Source organism: Barbatula barbatula (assembly GCF_947034865.1).
Source record: "Barbatula barbatula genome assembly, chromosome: 20".
Taxonomy (NCBI): Eukaryota; Metazoa; Chordata; class Actinopteri; order Cypriniformes; family Nemacheilidae; genus Barbatula; species Barbatula barbatula.
The window spans coordinates 872006-897279 of NC_136783.1; the positions used below are offsets into that span (position 1 = coordinate 872006).

At 40.0% G+C, this 25274-nt stretch overlaps 1 protein-coding gene across 1 annotated transcript; it reads left to right on the forward strand.

Moving 5' to 3' along the window:
- mettl1 (methyltransferase 1, tRNA methylguanosine) lies at positions 1-24896 on the forward strand. Its single transcript, XM_079482613.1, has 6 exons — positions 1-203; positions 282-400; positions 837-1021; positions 18607-18720; positions 21449-21550; positions 23735-24896. The coding sequence occupies exons 1-6, from the start codon at positions 115-117 to the stop codon at positions 23855-23857; spliced, it is 732 nt and encodes a 243-aa protein (XP_079338739.1). The 5' UTR covers positions 1-114; the 3' UTR covers positions 23858-24896.
- Positions 24897-25274: the final 378 nt, after the last annotated feature.

A 25274-nucleotide genomic window follows, 5' to 3' on the forward strand; every position in this document is an offset into this window, starting at 1 on the left:
CAGGTGGCAGTCGCGCAGCAGTTCTGTGTGAAACACGAGTGCAGAAGAAGACGCGTGTAGTTTACATTGACACGAGGAGAACATCGCGATTACTGAGGAGAAGTTCAGCAGAAGATGAGCACGATGAGCGTGTTTATGCCCCAGAAGCGCCATTACAGACAGCGAGCTCATTCAAACCCGATGGCCGATCACACCTTCCAGTAGTAAGACTCATGACATATTGACTGATGTTGTTGAAGTATTGGTGTCGTTTGTGTGATGGCCGTTGTGGAATGTTTCAGTCCGGTTTGTCCGGAGGAGATGGACTGGTCTCAGGTTTATCCAGCACACTTCAGTCAGCCTGAAGTTCAAGCGCAGGTGGAGTTCGCGGACATCGGCTGCGGATACGGCGGACTGCTGGGTATGAATGACGACGATTATTACACGTGCACATGCATGCATTAAACGATAATAAAACCTGCACGAATGCATCAATGCTTCAGGTCCAAGAATAGAAACCGTAGAAGAAGCACTTTTCTCAGCACAGCAGCGGTCGGCTGTATAGTTGTCAAGAGTAGTATGTGTGAGGAACACAGATCTCAGTGAGATTACATTTCAGGAGTCTCACTGGTCGTTCGTATGACATTGAGTAGCTGCACACTGCTGTCCTGAAGCTGCTGGGAAATGATCTGTATTGTGTAAGAGCGCTTTGTATCTCCCAAATATTGAGTTTGCGCACACAAGTACACTTTTTAGTATAATGATGGTGCGAGAACTTCTTAAAGACTTGCTTCCAGATCAAAGACACAGGGCCTGGGTTGTTGAAAGATTTGATGTCCATGTGTTTTCTCCCATAGTTGAGTTATCGCGGCTCTTTCCCGAGCAACTGATTTTGGGTTTGGAGATTCGAGTGAAAGTGTCCGATTATGTTCAGGATCGTATTTGCTCACTTCGTGCTGCTGAGCCGGGCAGTTATCAGAACATCGCCTGCCTCAGGAGTAATGCCATGAAGTACCTTCCCAATTTCTTTACCAGGGGACAGGTGAGTGTTTTCTATTCATTGGTGTTCATTCAGTCCTGTGAAGTTTGTGCATTTTAACATGGCATGATTTTCTCCCACGAAGACCACTTGTAAAGCAGTCCCAGGTTAAAACCCTAATCTTTAAAGATTGGCGTATCACAAGCAGTTTCTGTCAATCTCATATTAATCTTGAGTGCCTAAACAGTAGTATTTAGGGCCCTATGAAATCTGTAAAAAAAATTCCCAAATTCCGTTTTTTCTGTTTTCATTTCTCATACGCAGGACTGTATATTCACAGGTTGCTGTTTATATGGGTCTATACTACATCTATTGGTTATATAGTAGTATTATATAATAGTATTACATTTTCTATTTATTTCTTGCAGCAGCAACAATCTGCCTCTATGTATTGAATTTAAAATACCAGAAGTGAAATCAGTACAAAAAATGAATTGTATATAGTTTTAGATGATAACTTTTGTTCTTATTCTGTTTACAATCCCCAATTATTACTGAATTGCCTATAACAATGTTTAAAACGCTGCGATCTCGAATGTCCACAACACATTTTCTTCCCACTGATCTTGTTCAGTACGGCTTCCGCGTGTGTTGCTCAAAGACGTGAGGTAAGTGGGTTTGACAAAGGATGCTTTCATTTTGAGGCAATGATCCTCCTTGCTTGCAGTACTTTATGAGAAAACTTTGTTCAGTTTTTTGGAAGACTTCACAGTCTCAGATTTTCTCTTTGACATGATCGTCTCAACTTTGAATAAATGTTTATTAATATGGTGTAATTCCGCGCCTTACTAACGTAACGTCATCACACATACGGCGCCTCATACAAACAGGGAATATTCATTTTATTTGTCAGTTAATGAAACCATGGCAAAGAACAGGTATTTGTAAAGGGGTTATAATGGGTTTTGAAAATGATTCAGTGACAATCCGTGTTATACAGTAAATTCCGTTTTTATGTCTGGATTTCTTTTTTCCATTTTTTTGCTCCCCATTTAATAAAACATGAAAGAAACCGAATAAATACAAATGTTTCTCATATTGGCTGCTGTGTCACAAAGTCTGCTACGATAAAGCCTCTGCATTAAGCTAATAAATATATTGACGTTTGTCATATAGTCCGTCACAAACAAACTCAACACATTTTTCTGTTGTTTTGTCTATTACTGCACACGCCACTTTCAGTTGAATTGTTGTAAATGTCAGGGAGGTTTGGTCTGTATACTCGCTTCAGATCTAAAGTAACGTTTGGCTGCTGTCGAGATCCACCTGCTGCCCTTTAACTGCACAGCCCCGCTACCACCGACCTCGGGCTTTAAAATAGTTCATTTTTATTAGGGTTTGGAGCATGAAGTGCTGAAAACCTTTTGATTTTGTAAGGATTTTTATTCTTCTTATTATTATTTTTCCGCCTTAAAACGCGTCGCCCAGCCCAAACCGTAAGTCGTAGAAACTCGAGACTTTGTCAGTTGGTTGTATCTGTGCAGGTTACTTAGATACAGTGAACCGCCAAATCGGCCCATAGGGGGCGCTATAGCGATGGCCAATGCGTTTGGGCTCAATGCTCGTAAACCGTATGTCGCACAACAAAGTTTTTGGTGTCATTGGAATCCTTGGCTCCAAACTTAAAAAATGGCTATCTCCGATTTCATTTCCAGTATGCAAATTTTTCCGCTAATTTACATTTTATGAAAAAAAAAAAAATGAACAAGTCCCTGGATTTTTGCCCGATAGGAACCAAACCAACACTGTTGAATTCTGTGGAGTGTGAATGTAAATATTCATTGAAAAAAAGTTGAAATTTCGATTCAGGGTCACTAGGGGGCATCAAAACATCAAAACCGGAAGTAGCCAGTTTCACTAAAATGACCATAACTCGTGAACCATTTGAGCTATCTTCACGGGGCTTAGACCGTATATGTAGACCCTCAGTCCGGGGTCACAATAAAAAAGACTCGGTGTTTGGCCACTAGGTGGCGCTATAATAGCAAAGAACTCGAAAAGGGCTTTAACTACGCAACCGTTTGCCCGATCGACTTATTATTTGGTATGATGTGTCTTTGTGTCATGCACCATGACTGTATAAAAGGACTTTGGCCTTTCTTAAAAAACATGGCCGCCCTCGGCCAATGAATTTTGAGCACTCAATAGACAGGGTTAACGGGGGCCGATCGAAACGACACTCGCTGGGCTTGTTCGACTTGTGGTCCTGAAGGTCTGTAAGAAATATGAACTTATTCGGCCACCGGGGGCGAAAAAACGTTTTTACAGTGCTTAAACAATTGTGTATCACGTGACATTTGACATATACTCAAACTATTTACATCATATGATAGCTCTTCTCATTCTGAACAACTTTGCCTCTTGACACGCTTCTGTCGATTGTACGGTTCATGAGTTATCGCAGATGATGTCAAAAACCTACTTTCACAAACTAGTCCTTGGTTTTTCAACCGATGGAACCAAACCAATGCAGATGACTTCTGTGGAGTGTGAATGTAAATAATCATTGAAAAAAAGTTTAAATTTATATTCATACACGGTAGGGGGGGGGGGCAAAAACGGAACTGGGCGGAGCCTATGACACTTAAACAGACGTTGTTAGAGAAGGATTTGAGATAGCTTCACGGGGCTTTACACATATGTGTAGACCATCGCTTTGAGCTCACGGAAAAAATAACACAGTGATTGGTCACTAGGTGGCGCTATAACATGAACAATGGCACTAAATACTGTAATTATGCAACGGTTATACATCTACAGGCTCTGATATGCTTTGAAAACAAACGTCTCGGCCCAGGAACTTCAGACTTCTTGAGTTTGAAAGCACATTCTCTTCAATTTAAAAGCCAACAACAATGAAAATCGGATACTCATTAACGAATTGTCCAAATGATTTGACAGTCAGAAAAATAACATTCTTGTAGTATACGTGCATGTTTCTGTAAGAATGCATAGTTTCTATGAGTTCATACCTGTCATTTTTCTGTGCGTGTGTGTGTTGGACTTTGATCCTTCATGCGTGTGTTGAGGTGTGACCCCCTAACCTGTTCATGAAATGCACGACTGCTTTTGACTGCCTTTAACCTCGAAACCCTCTAAATGCTGCTTGCAGCTTTAATTCTTGTTGTTGTTGCTCTTGTGCAATAGATGAACAACAGTTTATTTAGATAGGGAGTCCCACCATTCTCCCGCGGCCCACACGCACAAGTGTCTTACTGCCCACACCTATCAAGTCTTGTTGCAAAAAATGTCCCTAGCTCTTATTTTATGTATTAATGACATCATGGACTAGTCGACATGGACGCAATTTATATCACATAATAGTCGACTTCAAATCTGAGGTCGCTCAACCCCTAATATGTATATTTATGTATGTATATACACACGCATGCACACGTTGCATTTGTACATTAGTTGTGGTACTGAAAGAAAATTCAGAATAAACTAAAATCAATAATCAGAAACATGAACGTTTTACAGGCACTGACATAATATTAACAACAAATATAAGAATAAATTAAAGCTGCAAGCAGCATTTATCGGGTTTCGAGTTTTAAGGCAGTCAAAAGCAGTCATGCATTCATGAACATTTTAGGGGGTCACACCACAACAAACGCATGAAGGATCAAAGTCCAACACACACACGCACAGAAAAATGACAGGTATGAACTCATAGAAACTATGCATTCTTACAGAAACATGCACATATACTACAAGAATGTTATTTTTCTGACTGTCAAATCATTTGGACAATTTGTTAATGAGTATCCGATTTTCATTGTTGTTGCCTTTTAAATTGAAGCGAAGGTGCTTTCAAAGTCAAGAAGTCTGAAGTTCCTGGGCCGAGACGTTTGTTTTCAAAGCGTATCAGAACCTGTAGATGTATGTCACGTTATACACAATTGTTTCGCCCCCAGTGGCCAAATGAGTTCATATTTCTTACAGACCTTCGGGACCAGGACACGAACAAGCCCTGCGAGTGTCATTTTAATCGGCCTCCATTAACCCTGTCAATTGAGTGCAAAAATTTCACTGGCCGATGGCGGCCATGTTTTTTGAGAAACGCCAAAGTCCTTTTATACAGTCAGGGTGCATGACACAAAGACACACCATACCAAATAATAAGTCGATCAGGCAAACGGTTGCGTAGTTCTAGCACTTTTCGAGTTCTTTGCTATTATAGCGCCACCTAGTGGCCAAACACCGAGTTATTTTTATCATGACCCCGGAATGAGGGTCTACATATACGGTCTAAGCCCCGTGAAGATAGCTCAAACCGTTCTCTAGATATAGCCATTTTAGTGAAATAGGCAACTATCGGTTCACACGTTTTAGAGCCCCCTAGCGACTCTGAATCGAAATTTCAACTTTTTTTCAACGAATATTTACCTTCACACTCCACAGAATTCATCAGCGTTGGTTTGGTTCCGATCGGGCAAAAATCCAGGGAGTAGTTCATTTTTGGTTTTTTTTATAAAATGCAAATTAGCGGGAAAATTTGCATACCGGAAATGAAATCGGAGATAGCCATTTTTTAAGTTTTGAGCCAATGATTACAATGATATAAAACACTTGGGTGTGCGACAAACGGTTTAGGAGTTACGGATGCAAACGCGTTGAGCATCGCTATAGCGCCACCTATGGGCCGATTTGGCTGGGTCACTGTATCTGAGTAACCTGCACAGATACAACCAACTGACAAAGTCTCAAGTTTCTACGATTTACGGTTTGGGCTGGGCGACGCGTTTTATGGCGGAATAATAATAATAATAATAATAATTAAAGCTGCAAGCAGCATTTACCGGGTTTCGAGTTTTAAGGCAGTCAAAAGCAGTCGTGCATTCATGAACAGTTTAGGGGGTCACACCACAACAAACGCATGAAGGTTTAAAGTCCAACACACACAGGCACAGAAAAATGACAGGTATCAACTCATAGAAACTATGCATTCTTACAGAAACATGCACATATACTACAATAATGTTATTTTCCTGACTGTCAAATCATTTGGACAATTCGTTAATGAGTATCCGATTTTCATTGTTGTTGGCTTTTAAATTAAAGCGAAGGTGCTTTCAAACTCAAGAAGTCTGAAGTTCCTGGGCCGAGACGTTTATTTTCAAAGCGTATCAGAGCCTGTAGATGTATAACCGTTGAATATTTACAGTATTTAGTGCCATTGTTCATGTTATAGCGCCACCTAGTGTCCAATCACCGTGTTATTTCTACAGTGAGCTCAGAGCGATGGTCTACACATATGTGTAAAGCCCCGTGAAGCTATCTCAAATCCTTCTCTAACAACGTCCGTTTAAGTGTCTTAGGCTCCGCCCAGTTCAGTTTTGGCCCCCCTTACCGTGTATGAATAGAAATTTCTATTTTTTTTCAATGATTATTTACATTCAAACTCCACAGAAGTCATCTGCATTGGTTTGGTTCTGATCGGTTGAAAAAGCAAGGACTAGTTCGCTAAAGTAGGTTTTTGAAATTATCACCGATAACTCACGAACCGTTCAATCGACATAAATGGTTCATGAGGCAAAGTTGTTTAAAATGAGAAGAGCTATCATATGATATCAATAGTTTGTGTGTTTGTCAAATGTCACGTGACACACAATTGTTTAAGTATTGAAATACGCGTCAATTTTGCCATTTCTACTCGTCTAGCGCCACCTAGTGTCCAAACCCCACCTTCTTTTGTAGGTGTCTTCGGAGTGATGGTCTACAAATATGTTCCAAGCCCCATGATGATGTGTTAATCCGTTCTGGATTTATGGCCATTTTTATCTGATAGGCTCCGCCCAGTTCAGTTTTTGGCCCCCCCCTACCGTGTATGAATACAAATTTCCACTTTTTTTCAATGATTATTTACATTCACACTCCACAGAAGTCATCTGCATTGGTTTGGATCCGATCGGTCGAAAAACCTAGGACTAGTTTGCAAAAGTAGGTTTTTTACATTATCAGCGATAACTCACGAACCGTTTGATCGACAGAAATGGTTCTAGAGGCAAAGTTGTTCAGAATGAGAAGAGATATCATATGATGTAAATAGTTTGGGTATATGTCAAATGTCACGTGATACACAATTGTTTTTAGAATTGAAATGCGTGTCAATTTTGCCATTTTTACTGGTTTAGCGCCACCTAGTGTCCAAACGCCACTTTCTTTTGTATGTGACCTCGGAGTGATGGTCTACACATTTGTTCCAAGCCCCATGATGATGTGTTAATCCGTTCTGGATTTATGGCCATTTTTATGTGATAGGCTCCGCCCAGTTCAGTTTTTGCCCCCCCCTACCGTGTATGAATACAAATTTCAACTTTTTTTCAATGATTATTTACATTCACACTCCATAGAAGTCATCTGCATTGGTTTGGTTCCAATCGGTTGAAAAACCAGGGACTAGTTCGCGAAAGTAGGTTTTTAACATCATCAGCGATAACTCACGAACCGTTTCATCGACAGAAGCGTGTCCGGAGGCAAAGTTGTTCAGAATGAGAAGAGCTATCATATGATGTAAATAGTTTGAGTACATGTCAAATGTCACGTGATACACAATTGTTTAAGTACTGCAAAAACGTTTTTTCGCCCCCCGGTGGCCGAATAAGTTCATATTTCTTACAGACCTTCAGGACCACGAGTCGAACAAGCCCTGCGAGTGTCGATTCGATCGGCCCCCGTTAACCCTGTCTATTGAGTGCTCAAAATTCATTGGCCGATGGCGGCCATGTTTTTTGAGAAACGCCAAAGTCCTTTTATACAGTCATGGTGCATGACACAAAGACACACCATACCAAATAATAAGTCGATCGGGCAAACGGTTGCGTAGTTATAGCCCTTTTCGAGTTCTTTGCTATTATAGCGCCACCTAGTGGCCAAACACCGAGTTATTTTTACTGTGAGCCCGGACTGAGGGTCTACACATACGGTCTAAGCCCCGTGAAGATAGCTCAAACGGTTCACGAGTTATGGTCATTTTAGTCAAACTGGTTACTTCCGGTTTTGATGTTTTGATGCCCCCTAGCGACGCTGAATCGAAATTTCTACTTTTTTTCAATGAATATTTACATTTACACTCCACAGAATTCAACAGCGTTGGTTTGGTTCCGATCGGGCAAAAATCCAGGGACTAGTTCATTTTTTTTTTTTTTCATAAAATGCAAATTAGCGGGAAAATTTGCATACCGGAAATGAAATCGGAGATAGCCATTTTTTAAGTTTGGAGCCAAGGATTCCATTGACACCAAACATTTTGTTGTGCGACATCGGGTTTACGAGCATTGAGCTCAAACGCATTGGCTATCGCTATAGCGCCACCTATGGGCCGATTTGGCTGGCTCCGAGTATCTGAGTAGCGTGCAAGACTACTACCATCCGACAAAGTCTCAAGTTTCTACGACTTACGGTTTGGGCTGGGCGATGCGTTTTATGGCGGAAGAATAATAATAACGAGAAGTTTAGGTAAGTAAACGTCGACCAGTCTCAGGGATGGCAAACTAACATGTCCACAATCGACAATACAACCCCACACCCAGAAAAATGAGTCAAAGGGTCAGCATTGGCTCATACAGACCCAGGCATGCTCACACACACATGCACATATAGGACATAGATTACATTTTCTCATATCAAGTCATTCGGACAATTCAGTAGCAAGACTCACGTTATCAGGATAAATTAGTCAAATCCATTTCAGAAATCGCCCTAACACACATCCTCAATGAATGATAGGCCTTTAGACCCAGAATTTTGACTTAGGTGATCAGTAACGGTCTATGCAGACTACACATGCTTACAAAGACATGTATGAAAAGCCCATTTGAATGAATATTTCACCTTTTTGACTTTTATGAAGGCATGCCTCTTCTGATGAGCATGCTTGTTTTGAGTCATAATATGTATAATACTACTTAATTGCAAGTCAGTTGGATTATTTATTAAGGAGTAGCAACCTTTAACGTACATTATTCACGTTAATATAAAAAAGGACCCTGTAATTGTCACACAACAAAAAAAACTCAACATGTTTTTAATCATTGTTGACCTAGAGAGTCCAGAGAATTGTACTATGGCGGAAATTTTGAAATTGCTTGAAAATCAAAGAACTAGTTTGCAAAAAGTACGATTTTAACATCATCAGCAATAACTCCTGAACCGTTTGATTGACATCAATAGATCAGGAGGCAAATTTGTTCAGAATGAGAAGAGCTATCATATGATATCAATAGTTTGTGTGTTTGTCAAATGTCACGTGATACACAATTGTTTAAGTAATGAAATACGCGGCAATTTTGCCATTTTTACTGTTTTAGCGCCACCTAGTGTCCAAACGCCACTTTCTTTTGTATGTGACCTCGGAGTGAAGGTCTACACATTTGTTCCAAGCCCCATGATGACGTGTTAATCCGTTCTGGATTTATGGCCATTTTAATGCGATAGGCTCCGCCCAGTTCAGTTTTTGGCCCCCCCTACCGTGTATGAATACAAATTTCAACTTTTTTTCAATGATTATTGACATTCACACTCCACAGAAGTCGTCTGCATTGGTTTGGTTCCGATCGGTTGAAAAACCAGGGACTAGTTCGCGAAAGTAGGTTTTTGACATCATCAGCGATAACTCACGAACCGTTTGATCGACAGAAGCATTTCAAGAGGCAAAGTTGTTCAGAATGAGAAGAGCTATCATATGATGTAAATAGTTTGAGTATATGTCAAATGTCATGTGATACCCAATTGTTTATGCACTGCAAAAACGTTTTTTCGCCCCCCGGTGGCCGAATGAGTTCATATTTCTTACAGACCTTCAGGGCCACGAGTCGAACAAGCCCAGCGAGTGTGATTTTGATCGGCCCCCGTTAACCCTGTGTAATGAGTGCTCAAATTTCATTGGCCGATGGCGGCCATGTTTTTTGAGAAACCCCAAAGTCCTTTTATACAGTCACGGTGCATGACACAAAGACACACCATACCAAATAATAAGTCGATCAGGCAAACGGTTGGGCAGTTATTGCCGTTTTCGAGATATTTGCTATTATAGCGCCACCTAGTGGCCAAACACCGAGTCTTTTTTATTATGACCCCGGAATGAGGGTCCTCACATATGGTCTAAGCCCCGTGAAGATAGCTCAAACGGTTCACGAGTTATGGTCATTTTAGTGAAACAGGCTACTTCCGGTTCGGACGTTTTGATGCCCCCTAGCGACCCTAAATCGAAATTTCAACTTCCTTTTATGATTATTCATATTCACACTCCACAGAATTCATCAGCGTTGGTTTGGTTCCGATCGGACAAAAATCCAGGGACTAGTTCATTTTTTTTATTTTTTATAAAATGCAAATTAGCGGAAAAATTTGCATACCGGAAATGAAATCGGAGATAGCCATTTTTTAAGTTTGGAGCCAAGGATTCCAATGACACCAAACACTTGAATGTGCGACATTTGATTTACGAGCATTGAGCCCAAACGCATTGGCCATCGCTATAGCGCCACCTATGGACCGACATGGCTGGCTCCGAGTATCTGAGTAGCGAGCAAGACTACTACCATCCGACAAAGTCTCGAGTTTCTACAATTTACGGTTTGGGCTGGGCAACACGTTTTATGGCGGAAGAATAATAATAAGAAGAATAAAAATCCTTACAAAAACAATAGGTTTTCAGCACTTCGTGCTCGAAACCCTAATAAAAATCCTTACAAAAACAATAGGTTTTCAGCCCTTCGGGCTCGAAACCCTAATAATAACGAAGAAGAATAATAAAACCCACAAATACAATAGGTTTCTAGCCCTACGGGCTCGAACCCTAAATATAGCTGCAAGCAGCAATTATCGGGTTTCGAGAGGTTTAGGTTAGTAAATGTCGACGGGCTTCAGGGATGGCAAACTAACATGTCCACAATCGACAATACAACCCCACACCCAGAAAAATGAGTCAGATGGTCAGCATTGGCTCATACAGACCGAGGCATGAGCACACACACATGCACATATAGGACATACATTACATTTTCTTATATCAAGTGATTCAGATAATTCAGTAGCGAGACTCACGTTATCAGGATAAATTAGTCAAATCCATTTCAGAAATGGCCCTAACACACATCCTCAATGAATGATAGGCCTTTAGACCCAGAATGTTGACTTAGGTGATCAGTAACGGTCTAAGCAGACTACTCATGCTTACAAAGACATGTATGAAAAGCCCATTAGAATGAATATTTCACGTTTTGGACTTTTATGAAGGCATGCCTCTTCCGATGAGCATCAGATGTTGCATGCTTGTTTTGAGTCATAATATGTATAATACTACTTAATTGCAAGTCAGTTGGATTATTTATTAAGGAGTAGCGACCTTTAACGTACATTTTCAGGTTAATATAATAAAGGACCCTGTAATGGTCACACAACAAAAAAACTCAACATGTTTTTGATAATTATTGACCTAAAGAGTCCAGAGAATTGTACTATGGTGGAAATGTTTAAATTGCTTGAAAATCAAACAAATCAAGCATCGCGTTAGTTCAGGCAGGTCACGTCAGTTTAGATCGATCCAGCTGACAGTCAGCTGTTCCGACATGCACCAATCCTAACCCGACACACTTCACAGCGCAGCATTTAAATCCCCATTCATTCCGCATTACAGCCTGGCAGTAACTGCAGTTTCTCCCACCCTCCATCCCCAACTTCACCTCATTTACAATCAATCTGTGCTTCAGTGATTACGCGTCCGTATAACACATGTATATACTTCATGGTTCTGTTCGATACTCAGGGGGGTTTCGACTCTCGGATCTCCCCGCCCCGTCCAGGAATTCGTGCCGGACGAGCGCGCGGAGTCTGCCCAGAACAGAACCATAACCCCAACATCAAATAGATGCTTTACTATTCAATAAAATATGTTTTCAAACGTAAGTGGTCCTGACTGAACTAGTTTGCAAAAGTAAGTTTTTAACATCATCAGCAATAACTCCTGAACCGTTTGATTGACATCAATGGATCAAGAGGCAAATTTGTTCAGAATGAGAAGAGCTATCATATGATATCAATAGTTTGTGTGTATGTCAAATTTCACGTGATACACAATTGTTTATGCACTCTAAAAACGTTACTTCGCCCCCCGGTGGCCGAATGAGTTCATATTTCTTACAGACCTTCTGGACCACGAGTCGAATAAGCCCAGCGAGTGTCGTTTCGATAGGCCCCCGTTAACCCTGTCTAATGAGTGCTCAAAATTCATTGGCCGATGTCGGCCATGTTTTTTTAGAAACGCCAAAGTCCTTTTATACAGTCACGGTGCATGACACAAAGACACACCATACCAAATAATAAGTCGATCGGGCAAACGGTTGCGTAGTTATAGTTCTTTTCGAGTTCTTTGCTATTATAGCGCCACCTAGTGGCCAAACACCGAGTCTTTTTTATTGTTACCCCGGACTGAGGGTCTATATATACGGTCTAAGCCCCGTGAAGATAGCTCAAACGGTTCACGAGTTATGGTCATTTTAGTGAAACAGGCTACTTCCGGTTCGGACGTTTTGATGCCCCCTAGCGACCCTGAATCGAAATTTCAACTTCTTTTTATGATTTTTCATATTCACACTCCACGGAATTCATCAGCGTTGGTTTGGTTCCGATCGGGCAAAAATCCAGGGACTAGTTCTTTTTTTTTTTTTTTCATAAAATGCAAATTAGCGGAAAAATTTGCATACCGGAAATGAAATCGGAGATAGCCATTTTTTAAGTTTGGAGCCAAGGATTCCAATGACACCATAAACTTTGTTGTGCGACATCCGGTTTACGAGCATTGAGCCCAAACGCATTGGCCATCGCTATAGCGCCCCCTATGGGTCGATTTGGCTGGGTCACTGTATCTGAGTAACCTGCACAGATACAACCAATTGACAAAGTCTCGAGTTTCTACGACTTACGGTTTGGGCTGGGCGATGTGTTTTATGGCGGAAAAATAATAATAATAAGAAGAAGAATAATAAAAATCCTTACAAAAACAATAGGTTTTCAGCACTTCGTGCTCGAAACCCTAAATATAACTGCAAGCAGTAATAACGGGTTTCTCGTCATCTGAGCCATCCAAGCCACTGTGACATCATTGAACAGGCTCAGGGGGCATGCCCCAACACACCCAAAACAGATCAAAGTCCTAGACACACAGAAAACTACAGGATTAAGCAGCAATCCTCGGGTAGATGAGACGGGAATCACGCGAAGCTCATAAGTGTGCGGTCTCAAACATTCCTTCAGGGTTCTTCATATGTATTATACTACTTAATTGCAAGTCAGTTGGATTATTTATTAAGTAGTAGCGACCTTAACCGTACATTCTTCACGTTAATATCATAAAGGACCCTGTAATGGTCACACAATAAAAAAAACTCAACATGTTTTTGGTCATTATTGACCCAGAGAGTCCAGAGAATTGTACTGTGGTGGACATTTTGAAATTGCTTGAAAATCTAAGAACTAGTTAGCAAAAGTAAGTTTTTAACATCGTCACCGATAACTCGTGAACCGTTTGATTGACATCAATGGATCAAGATGCAAAGTTGTTCAGAATGTAGAGGACTATCATATGATATCAATAGTTTGTTTGTATGTCAAATGTCACGTGATACACAATAGTTTAAGTAATGAAATACGCGTCAATTTTGCCATTTTTACTGTTTTAGCGCCACCTAGTGTCAAAACGGCACCTTCTTTTGTAGGTGACCTCGGAGTGATGGTCTACACATATGTTCCAAGCCCCATGATGATGTGTTAATCCGTTCTGGATTTATGGCCATTTTAATGTGATAGGCTCCGCCCAGTTCAGTTTTTGCCCCCCACTACCGTGTATGAATATAAATTTCAACATTTTTTTCAATGATTATTTACATTCACACTCCACAGAAGTCATCTGCATTGGTTTGGTTCCGATCGGTTGAAAAACCAAGGACTAGTTCGCGAAAGTAGATTTTTGACATCGTCAGCGATAACTCACGAACCGTTTGATCGACAGAGGCGCGTCCAGAGGCAAAGTTGTTCAGAATGAGAAGAGATATCATATGATGTAAATAGTTTGAGTATGTGTCAAATGTCACGTGATACACAATTGTTTATGCACTCTAAAACCGTTACTTCGCCCCCCGGTGGCCGAATGAGTTCATATTTCTTACAGACCTTCAGGACCATGAGTCGAACAAGCCCAGCGAGTGTCGTTTCGATCGGCCTCTGTTAACCCTGTCTAATGAGGGCTCAAAATTCATTGGGCGATGGCGGCCATGTTTTTTTGAGAAACGTCAAAGTCCTTTTATACAGTCACGGTGCATGACACAAAGACACACCATACCAAATAATAAGTCGATCGGGCAAACGGTTGCGTAGTTATAGCCCTTTTCGAGTTCTTTGCTATTATAGCGCCACCTAGTGGCCAAACGCCAACTCCTTTTTACTGTGACCCTGGACTGAGAGTCTACACATAGGGTCCAAGGCCCGTGAAGATATCTCAAACGGTTCACGAGTTATGGCCATTTGAGTGAAACTGGCTACTTCCGGTTCGGACGTTTTGATGCCCCCTAGCGACCCTGAATCGAAATTTCAACTTCTTTTTATGATTATTCATATTCACACTCCACAGAATTCATCAGTCTTGGTTTGCTTCCGATCGGGCAAAAATCCAGGGACTAGTTCATTTTTTTTTTTTTTCATAAAATGCAAATTAGCGAAAAAATTTGCATACCGGAAATGAAATCGGAGATAGCCATTTTTTAAGTTTGGAGCCAAGGATTCCAATGACACCAAAAACTTTGTTGTGCGACATCCGGTTTACGAGCAATGAGCCCAAACGCATTGGCCATCGCTATAGCGCCCCCTATGGGCCGATTTGGCTGGGTCACTGTATCTGAGTAACCTGCACATATACAACCAATTGACAAAGTCTCGAGTTTTTACGACTTACGGTTTGGGCTGGGCGATGCGTTTTAGCGCGGAAAAATAATAATAAGAAGAAGAATAAAAATCCTTACAAATACAATAGGTTTTCAGCCCTTCGGGCTCGAAACCCTAATAATAATAAAAATCCTTACAAAAACAATAGGTTTTCAGCCCTTCGGGCTCGAAACCCTAATGAAACTATAAGTAAACAAATGAGTCTTCTATGTATGTCCAAAAGATGGCGCCATCACCACATCTTTGCCAACCGAACGAACATAACATCCAATCAATAAAGTAACGAAATAAAAGGCTTCATTACGTACATATTCCACTTCAGTTACACGCATGACATGATGGGAAACATTAAGGGAACAGGAATTGATTATTATCTGCTAAACACGTGGAATAGAATGATGAACATGTGCACTCGTATGGCGCAAATGTATCCTAAATACGGCACGCAACAGTTGGCAGATTTACATAAAAATGCAGCAACACTTCCGTTACATGCACGCACATGATATCGGTCATTGTATTGCGTAATATGAACTTGATTTTCCAGAGATATAAGTTCACTTCACTGACTCTGCACAGCGCACCTGCTCCACTTTCTCTGAAGTTACGTGATCGGTGACATGGTGGCATATGATGATGTTGGGATCTTGCTTTTACTAATGAGTGTGAATGTAATCTGAGCGGAGCAATGAGCCGAGTGTTCACCTGGTCCATGTGCGTCTGTGTTCACAATGGAGGCTCTTTCAGTGCCGCTGTCCTTTGCATTAAAATGTTAAAACTCATTTTTACAGTAGCAATGTAATAATGCTCTCCTTTTGTTCTCTTGATGCCCCGTGGCTTAACAGTTTCCTTGTTTTATGGTGTCAGCCTTTTATCATATTTGTCCTCCACTGTCCTCTATTGAACAGGACTCTCTCTCATTGTCCTGTTGAGCTCAGGGAAGCCAACACAGCTCAGCTGTGTGGGTCAGATGTGGCCTGGTGGTTAGAGAGTTGGGCTTGTGATCAGAAGGTTTGAATCTCAGTGCCAGCAGGTCATGACTGAAGTGCCCTTGAGCAAGACACCTTACCCCTGATTGCTCTGCAGTAATGTGCCACTGTATAAAACTACTTTTAAATTGCTTTGGATAAAAGCGTCTGCCAAATGAATAAATGTAAATGCAACCGACCCAGTGACGTCACTGCAAGACCTATAAGGCGGCATCTTCTTTCTTTTAAACTGTAACATTAATCTGGTCTATTAAATCATTTTTGATTGGAGTGAAAATCCGTCTCATATTTACGTGTTTCTGAATAACACATAGAAAAAAGTGATTGAACTAACATGCCAAACATAGCATAGGTTATTTCCATTTGTATTCTTTGCAGCTGAAGAGTTATGGAGAAGTCCACTAGCTACGCTAAAGTTTGTATCTCGTAATTTAACAACTAAAAGAATCTACTTATAGTGTGTAATTATGGGATTAATGAAGGCAGTGTGGCTGAACAATTGTTTTAAATTGACAATCGTCTCTTGCCACACAGTGCTGTTTTTAAATGTCTATTGAGATATCATAGCTGTTCTAAAACAGATGTATTTATTTAAGCATTTATGTATCATACTTAATGAAACAAACAAGCAAAAACACTTGACAAATGATCAGTAGGCATTACTGAGACTATAGCACTGAATCTTTATAAAGTGATACCGTCTACTGTAATAAATATCAACACATCCCTAGTCTCAGCTTGGATGGCTGGTTAAAGCTCATAAAGATGTTAAAGCTGTAAAGCGCTAATTCCATGTGTAAATGCCACTTAAAAAAAGTGCAGAAGTTTTGTCGCTCTCCTCACGTACAATAGAAATGACCTTTGACTTTGTACGACAGCAGCTCTTTCAATTCAATCTAATACTTGAGAGAGCGAGAGAGCTACAGAAATCTGAATACGACCGGTCACGAAAAAAAAACGTTTATATGCAAAAGGGATCTCTTGTGATCAGATTTTTTACATGTTTATTCATTGTACATTTGTCTGCCTTAAATACACATGATTTATCTTCAGTATAGCATTGTAATCGTCCTACAAGTCCCCAAAAAGTTAATTCACCATTCAGACTACAAAATCCTACTTTTATTATACAACCCGAATTCTGGAAAAGTTGGGATGGAATTTCAAATCACATGAGCCAATATTTTATTCACAATAGAACATACATAACATAGCAAATGTTTAAACTGAGAAATGTTAAACTTTTATCCACTAAATTAGCTCATTTAAAATGTAATGCCTGGTACAGGTCACTTTATTTAGTGAAATAAATCAACTTTTTGATGATATTCTAATTATATGACCATCACCGTACACATGACCAACTGGTCCTTCCATAAGTGAAAGAACTCAAGAAGGGAGGGTCATACAAAGCGAATGAGAAACACTTTGTCTTGTCTTTGAATATGTTTTCCGAATATTTGCGATCGCATCCCGGGGTTTCACGGGTAAAATAACACAATGGGAGGGATGCGGGAGATGGGTTTGAAAAACAGTTGATTCTAACAGGAGTGTTGACAGGTATGTCTATAAGCGAACAGATTCCTAACAAGCATGTCATATCTATATGTGCTTTTTTGCCTTCTGGTTTTAAAATCCTCATCTGGCCAACGTCAAAGGATGTGACGCGGCGATGTACGACAGTTCATTGAGGACATGTCGGTGTCTCATAATTATAAATAAGACTGTGTTTTCTTTTCCAAGGAAGAAGACATTTCTCATAGTTATTCATGACAGCTCCTGGTGAAGAGTGTTGTCCGTTTTGACGGCTTCCCCTGCCTCATCGTTACTAAGTGACGGGGTAAACAGCCGCTGGCTTGGTGATGCAAACGAACGGTCATCTAACAAAGTCCAGCGGGGGGCAATGGAACTAGGTTTCGGAGCAAGTGTAAAACCACCCTAAAAGAGTGGATTTCTCGGTCGGGACTCGGCTTGTTTGTGAATGGAATCTGTGTTGTGTTGTGTTGGTCCCACGGTGGCACTCCACACACTAAAGGAATGAAAGTTTGTGTTCTCACATATATGGAATATCTGATAAAATACTTTTATTGTTGGTCAGCATTAATCAAACGTTCCTTGATCATTTAAGAGTTGTGTGAACTAGAGCTGTCAAATGAATATATTTACCAATAATTAAAATTGTATATAAACGTTTATTCATTTTTATATTTTTCTTAAATATATATACAGTCCATGTATGTGCATGTTTTTATAATTGCAAAATGATTATGACATATATTATGTAAACGTTTATTCCGGATGCGATGAATTGTTTGACAGCCCTAGTGTGAGAACATACTGTGGCTTTCAGAATCATCTGATAATATTTGACTGTAATGATGAAAGCTTAACTCTATAATTCACGTTAGATGGCAAAATCACTTTGTAATGTCCTTTTATTACACTTACCAAAGATACAAAAGCAATACAAGTGGGATAATTGACAGTCTGATGGTTTTATTACTAAATATGTTCTCCTTTCTCTTGCTTCATTCAATGACGTTTGCTTTGTTTTCCAGCATATAGGGACTGAAAACTACAGACTACAAGTTGCATGCCATACAACTATCGTACAGTTAAACAGATGACAAGTGTGTTTGTGTTGTTGTTTTTTTGCAGCTCAGCAAGATGTTCTTTCTCTTTCCGGATCCACACTTTAAGAAAACCAAACACAAGTGGCGGATCATAAGCCATACATTACTGGCTGAGTATGCCTACACACTGAGAGTTGGGGTAAGAACACTTACGCTTCAAGTCTGGTACATACCAGTAGTTTAAATCCTTAATGAAGCTTGAGCTCTGACCTCTAAATGAACCTTTTCCTGCCTCCGTCTGTACAGCTATCTGTAGTCATTCCGGACATGAGCGGCACAACGCGATAAAAGACAACAATAATCAGTTATGCATTTAACAAACCAGAAAACACTGGCAGGAAATGTCGGCAATGGGTCAAAAAACTGAGCAGGGGCCAGAATCAACTGTTTTTAATGCCTTCACAGGCGGTGTCTCCGTTGCTCGAGCCACTGCCCATTTGGGAGTCAAAATTGAAAATTAGCCGAAGTGGAGTTAAATCTTGTAAAAAACGGATATAGTGGCAGAATATTACCATTAGATGTCTGAATGTCGGTTATATGTCTGCTGGAGATCTGGAAACATCTGCTGCCTAAAACACCTAAATAAGTCTGCTAAACATCTTAGAAAGAGCTGATTTACATCCATTCTAAATCATAAACATCTTATAGACATCTTCAAGAGACATCAAATAGACGTTAGCAAGATGTATGTGTGCTATCAGGGTTATTACACCGCTAAACATCTGTATTTTCCATTTAACGCTCGCTCCTCACAGCATGTGTCCGCTCACGGAAGACAACAGATCGTTCCATCGACAGGTAGATCACTATGCAGTAGTCTACACTACAGCTAGTAATGCAACCTGACAAATGCTGGACGAAGGACGTGGCGACTCTACAAAACTTCAGTCGCTATTAGATTATTAATGATAATCTTATTTTGCCTTGTTGTGCGCGCACTGTTGAGCTTGTGCAGAGGCAGCAGTTTTTGCCAGAGGGGAACTGGAATCCCCTGGTTAGGCCTGGTCTCCCTCTGAGGTTTTTTTTCTCCTCCAATGGAGTTTTGGGTTCCTCGCCACCATTTGCATACTGTTTTGCACTGTTTGCCTGGCCGGGGGGAGGCTGCTAGAATTTGATAGTCTTATTTAATTAACACTGCATATAGGAATTTATAGTGTGTCTGATATTTGACCTGTGTTTTGACTTCCATAACCTTTTATGTTTTACTTATAGTCAATGTTTTCTTGTACAGCTACTTTGTAACAATGAAAATTGTAAAAAGCACTATATAAATAAAGCTGACTTGACTTTACTAGTAATGTACTAGCTTGATCTGCAGAAGTCATCTTTTTGTAGTTTTTGAAGTATCTCTGTCTGTTTTTGATCTTGGTCTACTGAAACAAGTTTTTTGGAAGTCTGCCTGATTACATACCACCTCATTAGCCGCTGGTGTTACACTTTCTATGCCCTCATAAAAAACATGTTATATAGTGTTATGTTCTGCAGACAACTCTTAAAAAAACCAGGTGTAATATAGAGCTTATTTCTAATATTTCCCGTACTGTGACCGTAAGTGGTTCTTGTAAATAATAACTGCAATATATAAACACTGGTAAATCCATCCATTCATGTAAAAATACAAAATAAAAACATTCTGCTGAAAAATATAAAAAGTTAAACAAGGTTTTGACGGAATGCGCAATGTGAGGAAACATTTGCAACAATCTCTACATTTTGCAAGTTTGTTTGATTATGTATTAATTTGGCAGGGAAAGAACAAAATCCACAGAGATCTGTGCTAAGACCTTGTCAGTTTAATTTAAAACAACAATTTTATCATATTTTGCATCTTTGTGTGTAAATGGATTCATGGCTTTGTGAGCTGCATTAAGCAGTCTGTGTTATTATTCTTAATAAACGTCGTGATTTGGAAAGTTACGAATATTTTTTGAATGTTATCAAAAAATGAGATTTTAAACGATTTGCTACTGTATGTAACGGAGGAGTGCCCTATTCGAGCTTCCGCTGTCTAAATGTCTGTGCACAGCGCTGCCTCTGTCTGATCTGTCTGTCATGGCCAGTGTAGTCGTCCGTCTCAGATCTTGGTCCGATTTGTGTGTGAGAAGGTGTTTGTGCTGCACTGAGAGAGGTCGAGTAAAACAGAATCATGTCAGCTGTGTGAATATTTGTCTTATTAAGACGGCACATTCAGCAGTTTAACCGCTGAGGAGAAGATACTGAGCACATTAAAGATATAGTTAAATGAGGAATTAGACTGGATCAACTTGGATATTCCACGACAATGGCAATGAAAAACATTAAAGCGGCTCCTTTAGCACACATTTCTTTGATCAAACGATATGAGAATGGAAAGATTAAGATATGTTGCATATCACATTCAGGTCCTCTACTGCAGGCGGTTGGAGCCCTCCGTTACTTCCAAGAATTATTTCTTCCACTGAGCCTATCTGAACTGTCTAAAGAGTAAAGCCAATGACACTGGTGATAAGACTGAATGTTTGCTGTCCAACTATTTCAGCTCCCTCCACTGCAGTTCAAAGTATTCAAAGCAATATCAGCACATTGATTTTCATGTCAAATGTCTCTGTTTCAATTGTGCTGGATCAATAGTTAAAGGGCTTCAGTCGTGATAAAATACTGATTTATTACAATTCTGTCATTATTTACTCACCGGTGTCAAACACATATGACTTCATGTGCAATGAGTTGCAACAGGTTGAAGAAACTGACCTGCAAAGCTCCAGTACTATGAAAGTTTTAGGCACTTGGATAAAAATCCTGTAAAGTGGGCATTCTTTTCAAAAATACATTTATCATTTATATTCATGAAGTGAATTTGAGTGGTTGTTGTGTTTGTTCTTTTGCAGGGTTTGGTGTACACCAACACTGATGTTGAGGAGGTACATGAATGGATTGTGAAACACTTCAATGATCATCCTCTCTTCAGCAGAGTGTCTGAAGATGAGCTGGTATGTTTCATCATGTCCAGCTGTTTGCCTTGTGTCTCGGAGTTAGTTTAGGGTAGATAATCAAATCTAGATATAGATAGTAATACTTGTAAATGAATTATAATTAGGGCTGTAAATGCTGCGATTCATTCAAAATCATCCAAATGACTTAAAGAGCTGATATTTTGAAAAATGGACTTTTAAATGTTGTTTGCCTTAACTTTGTACAGAACCACCCTAGAATGATCATTCATTTGTTAAAATACCCAATTAGCCTCAACAGTCCTCTTGAACAACTGTTGCTTTCTCTCGGTAAACTGACGTCACCTTGATTAAGCCCTGCCCATGATTAGCATAGTCTCCGCCCTCCTTGAGCCGTCCACCGTTGTTTCCACACTGGAGTACTTATATTTTATATATATATATATATATATACTTTATCCAAATACCCCCACTTGTGGTCTTGGCCACTTCAGAGTGCGTGCACGTGACAGGAAGTAAGAGCACTAGTCTGTCCGATCTCATGTCTTAAACACTCCAAAGTGCAGTGCCCTTAACACACTAAACCCACACTATGTTGAATACCGCATCGGAGTCTCCCATTATGCATCACGTTCTGGATATGAATCATCAGAGTTTTTGCCCAGGCCTATCCAGTGTAAGTTATATATTTCTTTATTCTATTTTTGGCCTACATGTGTTTTTCTTTTGGGTTTTTTGGTACAGCTGCTTTGATACAATACCAATAAAGTGCTATAAAAATGTATCAGACTTGACGGTGCTATATACCATATCATTTTGTAGTCAAATGTAAAGTGTAGCACATTTTATTTAATCTCCAGAGATAGTTTATGTATTTTGTGAATCTGCTTTTTATAAGATAATTAGAAACACCACATTAATTTACATTTATGCATTTGGCAGATGCTTTTATCCAAAGCGACTTACAAGTAGTTTTTTACAGTGTCACATTACTGCAGAGCAATCAGGGGTAAGGTGTCTTGCTCAAGGGCCCTTCAGTCATGACCTTCTGGCACTGAGATTTGAACCTTCTGATCACAAGCCCAACTCTCTAACCACCAGACCACAACTGACCCAACTGAATTACGTGTTTGCACTTGTGTGTCCTATTGGGTTAAAAATACTAAATGCTCACTAGGCCAAAAACAGAAAATACATCATGTGAGTAGTCAAGTGCAAAGACTGCACGTGTGGGTAATTGGACAAAGCCATAGGGGGATTTCACACCTTTGTTCGATATCATGGTCTGAACCCGAGTTCCATTGCTCCCCCTGCCCCCGCTCGACTGCCTTCATATCAGTTTATTTGGGTTTGAACCGTGGTTCATTTGCGTCATCCAGCCAGCAGCAGTTTACCGTCGTACAACGGTTACAGCGCAGGAGCCCTGAGTGCATCCGAGAATATCAGGTGTCCGCCAATTTATATAGGTGTCCGAAACCTGCCTGAACATCTTCATTCCCAACATTCCTTCACACTTTTTACCTACATTGCACTCTGATTTTGAGTGTACAGCTCACTCACTATTTCCCATGATACATTGTGAATCAACCGCCTGCTTAGAATCAGCTGGATTCTTTTATTAAAAATGATGTTAGCATATAAGCGATGACAAAATTAAAATTCCTTCGACGAGAGGCTGAAGTGTATCGTGATAAAGTTCTTGTCCAATCACATCCGGAAAAGTCCTGCCTGTCAATGGTATTGACGGTTTTAAATATTGAATAATTGTATTAGATGTGATAAATGAACGTGATATTCTATAAACGTGACAAATCGTTCACATTTTCACGAATTTCAGGAAGCTGATCAGACAGCATGATTATTGCACAGGTGTGCCTAAAGCTGGCCACAATTAAAGGCAGTTTTATCACACAGCACAATGCCACAGATGTCACAAGTTTTGAGGGAGCGTGAGATTTGGCATGCACGCCGTCCTCATTGGGGTCACAGGGACTATTGTCTTAACCTCTGTAGCAGAAAGCTTTTAAAGACATTAAGTGATTCATAAGAGAATTTTCATTCTTGGGTGATCTATGGGTTTAACATTGACAGGTGACACAATCTCGACCTACAGTACTTTAAAACAGCCAGCCACTGTACTATGAGAACGCATCATGTCTGCTGGAAGTTGTACATTGAAGAGCATGTTGCACATGGACCTGGTTAACTTTTCTCTCATTTCAGGCTGATGATATCATTATAAGTCACCTAGGAACGTGCACAGAAGAAGGAAGGAAGGTTCAGAGGAATGGAGGCAAGAACTATTTAGCTGTTTTCCGCAGAGTGGAGGTTAATAACAGCCCTTAAACACTCTAAATGCATTGGAAGTGTACAGAAGCAAGCCTGTTCATACACTTGAGTGTTTGATCAATTCCTTTTCAGGTTCTACATGAAAAGGACATTTTACTGCATATGAATGATCATTTGTTGGGTACAGTTTTGGCATGTACAAGTAACCAGAACAGAATGTGTTTTTTTCTGAATGTGTTTATTGATTAGTTGCTGAAGAAAATGTGCCCTTCAGGCAGCACATGCAAATACCACACTGCCCTGTAATACCATTTATAAGATATGGATATGTAAAGAATAAAGATCATATTAACAAATACAGCTACATCACTTCCCTGACAGCACATCTGCAGCACATTCATGTATTTGATGTCTGCATTAACATCTGCAGACATAGTTTGCTCATCTGCTAGACGTCTCTGCTGTCAGACGTCATATAGACATCATGTAGAAGATGTCTGTAAGATGTTTAGGATTTAGAATGGACAGTGCCATCCACTATTATTGGCACCCTTGGTAAATAAGAGCTAAGAAGGCTCTAAAAATAAATCTAATTTGTTTCTCCTTTTGATCTTCTATTAATTCAATCTTTGAAATTCCAACATATCATTGAAGACAACAATTTGAAGGGGGGGGATATCACATTGTTAGAAATTATATTTTCTTCCATACATGTTGGCCACAATAACAATACACTCCGCAACCTCAATTTATAAGAAAAATATCTCGTTGAGAGTTTTCCTGTCAGTCTGATGAGGTTTGAGAATACACTGTTGGTGCTTCCTCTTCTTCAGTTCATCCCGCTCATGTTCTAGAGCGTTCAGATCAGGGAACGGGGATGACTGTTGCAAGATCTTGACTTTGTGTTCAGTGACACATTTTTAGTTGATTTTGATGTTTATTTTGAAACAATGTGCTGGTGGAAGATGTAACCACGACCCTTTATACTATTTCTATAAGAGCAAATCTTATTTGTTGGTATTTGATATAAAACATGATGCCATGTATCTGATCAAGATGTCCAGGACCTCTGCAATAAAGTCGGTTCACAACAATAGACATGTGGTGACATATTTAACTTTTTTTTTTATTCCTGTGTGCACCAAACCTATCTTGTTATTGCTGCAAAAAACTATTTTTCATATTATATGGCCACAGACCCCTGTCCTGTTTGAAGTTCCAGTGTGACAGATTCCTATAAAATGTGCTGTAATTCCTTCATTAGGCTACCTTAGTTTATTTTGTTTTGATGCAAATGCAGTGCGAAGCTAAACAAGACGGATACTGGCCAACAATTTGAAGTGCTTTTCACAAACTTTCAAAAGAATTTCAGAACAAATTTCTGTCAGTTGTGTCACATGAGGTATCAGTCTTTGGTATGTAGGGGAACATCGAAGTGGGTGAACATGGGCTTAGCACAGCTTTGATGTTTTTA

What these genes read in the sequence shown, in the direction of transcription:
- mettl1 (XM_079482613.1), top strand. Translation starts at nt 115, where the DNA reads ATGAGCACGATGAGCGTGTTTATGCCCCAGAAGCGCCATTACAGACAG. An exon ending in CGGATACGGCGGACTGCTGG is followed by an intron (nt 401 to 836) that starts GTATGAATGACG and finishes TTTCTCCCATAG; the next exon opens with TTGAGTTATCGCGGCTCTTT. An exon ending in GAGTGTCTGAAGATGAGCTG is followed by an intron (nt 21,551 to 23,734) that starts GTATGTTTCATC and finishes CTCTCATTTCAG; the next exon opens with GCTGATGATATCATTATAAG.